The 4,646-nt window shown below is 38.8% G+C and overlaps 1 protein-coding gene across 1 annotated transcript; it reads right to left on the reverse strand.

Moving 5' to 3' along the window:
- On the reverse strand, positions 1 to 960 carry LOC142639915 (uncharacterized). Its single transcript, XM_075814042.1, has one exon. The coding sequence runs from the start codon at positions 958 to 960 to the stop codon at positions 1 to 3; it is 960 nt and encodes a 319-aa protein (XP_075670157.1).
- Positions 961 to 4,646: the final 3,686 nt, after the last annotated feature.

The raw sequence follows: 4,646 nt of genomic DNA on the forward strand, positions 1-4,646 counted from the left end.
CTAGCTAGCATTCAACTCGAGACACTGTAGCTTCTTTTCAAGTCTCAAAATCTGTCTTCCCACGTGGCCGAATTCTAGCTTGTTCCAAGTTGTCAAACGCTCGCGGCAACTGTTAAGGTAGTTCGTAATTTGAGCGCCGTCAGGTTTGAGGAGGCCATCTTGCCATGCGTCTTGGACAACCTCAGCACAACGAGGATCACGCAGCCACATCGCTTCAAAGCGAAACAGCCGGCCTGAAGGACGTGGTCTAGCAATGGGCGGACGAAAGCGGATAGAGAGTAGGGAGTGATCCGAGGTGGACATTGGAATATGATGAACAGTAGTGCCAGGGAAGAGAGAACACCAACCAGTAGTAGCTAGTGCTAGGTCTAATCTGATGTGTATGCGACCTTCTATAGGATGATTTCTTGACCAGGTGACATGAGACCCAATATAACCAAGGTAGAGGAAGCGGCAATGGTGGATGACTGTGCGGAAGCGATCCATCTGTCTAGCTGGCCTTAAAGCACCACCTAGTTTCTCTGAGCGTTTAACTATTTCATTGTAGTCCCCCACGCAGAGCCAAGGGAGGGTATTGTATCGGCCTAAGGATTCAAGTAGGGTCCAGGTTTCTTCCCGTTTGCTTGTATCAGGTTGTCCATAGAAGCCAGTGAGCCTCCATGTCAGTCCTGTAGTTTTACATACAACATGGGCATCAATAAACCAACGAGAAAAATTTTTGACATGTACCTTTGCATCAGGTTTCCAAAGGAGTGCAAGACCGCCACTTGAGCCTTCGGAGGAGACTGCAATACCCTGATTATAAGCCCAACCCTGTTTCTTAGCATTCAACTGATCGGTGGTGAGTTTTGTCTCCATGAGGAAGACACATATGGGATCTTCTTTGTTCAATGCTCGTAGAAGAGCATTAACTGTCCGGGGGTTCCCAAGCCCCCGGCAGTTCCAACTGAGGATACTCATTGTGTCCGGCGGTGTTGCGTAGCAGACACCGCCGATCCCAAGTTTTCTGCAAAAAGTTTGCTGAGTGTTTTTGTCTCCACATCTAAGTGTAGTTTCTTGTCAAGAGAGTTGCTATCCAGAGTTGTTGTTTCAGAGTTTTTTCGTTTGAGGTCTTTTGCATGCACGTCATGGGTTTGTGAAGGTAGTGTATTAGGTGGTGGGACAAGTCTTTTCCAAGTTTTTAGCTTTGGCTCATTTATTGGTGCTGAAGTGGAGGAGGGCAAATTTTCTGTAGTTATCATGGGGTCTGACATGTTGGAATGGTTAAAAAGAATGGTTTTTGGAATTATGCATGTGTTTAGGTGTGGCTTTATTTGGTGTAATTGATGGGAGTGAATGTGGGTGTATGACGTTGTCATCTTGCGTAACGTCTAGGGTTGTGCCGCTTGAATTCCGTGTAGGTGGGGTATTTAATTCTTGGTCAATCACATTAATGTGACTGTTGAAAAGATTCGGGTTTGAAAGGATATCCGTTGAATTCGGGGCATCATTATGATTTACCGGGAATTGCGGGGTTTCCGTTTCCGGCGTCGGAGTTGCCTTGTGAGGAGGTGGTGTGGGTGTATTGGTCAAGAAAGTGGGTTGTTTCGGTGGTGGGGAAGGTGGGGTATTTTGTGGCGGTGGACAGGGAGAGGCATATTGTGGCGGTGGACAAGGTGGGGTGTGTTGCGGTAAAGGTGTTGGGCGGGGAGTACGAGGAGGTTTAGTGGATGGCGGGGTTTTATTTGTCACAAGTTGAGGTTGCTAGATGTTTGTCATGGTGGCACGTAGCCAGGGCCCATATTGCTGGTTGTCTGTGCTTGAAGTACCGGAGTTGTCGGTCAAGAGCTGGCAGTCTCGCTCGTCATGATTTAACAGGCCGCATTCGTAGCAATAGATGGGCAATCTTTCGTACTGGAATGAGATCCATTGTGGGTCCTGGTCCCCTACATTCACGAAGCGTCCACGACAGAGAGGTTTAGAGATGTCTATGTTGACTCGTACTCAGATATATCGGCCACGACACTCACCAGTAGAGGAAACATCAACTTGTTCAAGTGTACCAAGCGTGGTTCCGATGGCTTCTGCGTTTGCTCGGTTCATACGCCGGAGAGGAAGGCCGTGGATTTGTATCCAGAAAGAAGCGTTGGTGAAAGTGGCGTCATCCACTGATTCTTCCTCCTTAGGTTTATATAGCCTGATCAAATATTTGTCAAAGGACCAAGGTCCCTGTGCAAGGATTTTCATCGGATCAGTCTCATTGTCAAATAGTATTAACACTGTGTTGAGACCAAGGTCACAGACCTCAACGTTCTAGACAGAGCGCCACATGCTCCGGAGTGTGCGTGATAAGGCTTCCACATTGACTCTGCATTTGGTGAATAGTTTTGCCACTAGAACTTTGTTGTTGCTTTCTATCTCAGGGGTGAGGTTGACGAGTTTCTGTTCAGTGGAGTGTAATGATAGGCGGGCCCATCTTCCAATGAGATCGTCCATGGTCAAGCGCAAGAGAATTGGGGGCAAGGGAGACAAGAGAGGTAAAGGAGTAGCGTGAAAAGTTTCCTTTTTATTCTGCCTTTTGAGTTCTCTAATCTTACACAATACCATTATTTATTACTTTAACGAATCTTGCTCTCTTGTTTAAATTTAAAAAAAAAAAAAGATTATGTTTGTGTCTAAATTTAAATAGGATGGCTCTTGAATTCTTGTCTTGTTTTATACATACATACGTACGTACATACATACATACATACATACATACATATATATATATATATATATATAGAGAGAGAGAGAGAGAGAGAGAGAGAGAGAGAGAGAGACTCTTTTTTGGCGATTAGGCTAATTCCCTAAACATATTATTATGTGTTTGATTTTGAAACATTTTTGTTATGTAACTACTTTTGGAACTTGAGTTTCAAATATTTGAATTCCAAAGGGGGAACTCAAAGACTTGAGTTCTATGAAGAAAATCATGAAATGATAATTTTTTTTTAAGTTTCTAGTGGAACTAGAGTTATATCGGCCAAAACTAAATTGTTTTGGAAATTAATCCAACAATATATGTGTGTGTGTGTGTGTGTTACATTCAAATTACACTTAGGTGGCGTTTGACATTAACTTAAAAAGTCAATTTTTTTTTACTATTTATCTTATTTTTGTTATTATTTAGCTTATTTTTATTACTATTCATGAGTCTCACTGCACTATTTGGTACCATTTATGAGTTTTACTGTACTATTTCAGCTATTTTTTAGCTCTATCTATAGTCGTTTTAAAAAGTTTTCAGTTTCAGCTAAATAAACTGCTCTCAAATAGACTCTTAAGCCTCGTTTGAGAGGAAGGAATAGAATGGAAAGGAATGAAAAGAATAATTTTAGAATATTCTTTTATTCCCTTGTTTGGAAGTTTTAATAAGATCAATTCATTCAAAAGTGACTTTTTGATCCATAAGATCATTTAACAATTCTTTCATGCTTTTTAGTGCTGAAGTTATTATGTTATTTTTTTTTTTAAATTTTTTTTATGTCGATTTATCTCTATAGAAAGCTGTTAGACTTCGGAGCACTTTCAATTCCTTGCGAACTATCAAAAAATAATATTAAGTGTTTGTTTAGAATCCGCTTATTTTGGTAAAACTGAAATTTTTTTATTAAAAATACTGTAGATAAAGGTAAAAGTTATCTGATATAGTATAGTGAGACCCATGAATAATACCAAAAAATGCAGTGGGTCCATGAATACTAACAAAAATAAACTGAATAGTAAAATAAGCTAGCTTTTTAATTTTTGCCAAATACATACTAATAATTCATTAGTCTTTTTTTTTTCTCTCTCTTTTTTGCCTAAAATCAGTTAAATTCATAAAACAACTTTTGTAAAATTAACTCGCTTTTATTGCTAAATCATCAATTTAAGATCATCTTTTGTATAAATTTTAGTTGATTATAAAATAAAATTGTTAGAACTGTTATTCGATGTGTTGTGGGTAGATCACTAAGCCTCAATTTCATTTGTCTTTACCTACCAAATAACACTTTCTCTTCAATTAATTTTCTTGTTTGAATTTAATTTTGTCTTTTAGTTTGCTAATCATCATTCTTCCCTATAGGTTCGACCTCATGCCCACCGAGTTTTTACTTCCTAATAATTCTAGAGCATTAATGAAGACACTGCAAGTTTAGCTGATTTTTGGCATATTGTTTGAATTGATATCACCATAAAGAAATAGGAGAAAAGCTCATAATTTTTTTTTTTTTTTTTGTTATTGTAGGTCAATGCAGTTGTCTTCTATCCATTTTTGTGGTCATCTCAATTCATTTATTAAAAGTCACAAAACCTGTAGTGACTATTTTTTTTTTATTCCACTAGAGGTGTAACCCTCTCCCTTTCTCTTTTGTAGAAGAGAGTACAAAGTTGATCCTAAGTTTCTTGTGCACAAGTGACTTTTATCAACCTCAACCAAAATAACTAACAACCATGATAAAACACATAGCATTGACATTGTATTATAAAAAAATATGGCAGTTTGCATTATTACTGTGTTTGAAAAATATACAATTTAAGAACAGAATGTCTGCCCTACTAAGGTGCATAGAGCATGTCAAGCATGAAAAGAAGTACGATATTTTTTCCTACATTCAATCATATGATGTGAATGTAGCTCA

Source organism: Castanea sativa, chromosome 6, assembly GCF_040712315.1.
Source record: "Castanea sativa cultivar Marrone di Chiusa Pesio chromosome 6, ASM4071231v1".
Lineage (NCBI taxonomy): Eukaryota > Viridiplantae > Streptophyta > Magnoliopsida > Fagales > Fagaceae > Castanea > Castanea sativa.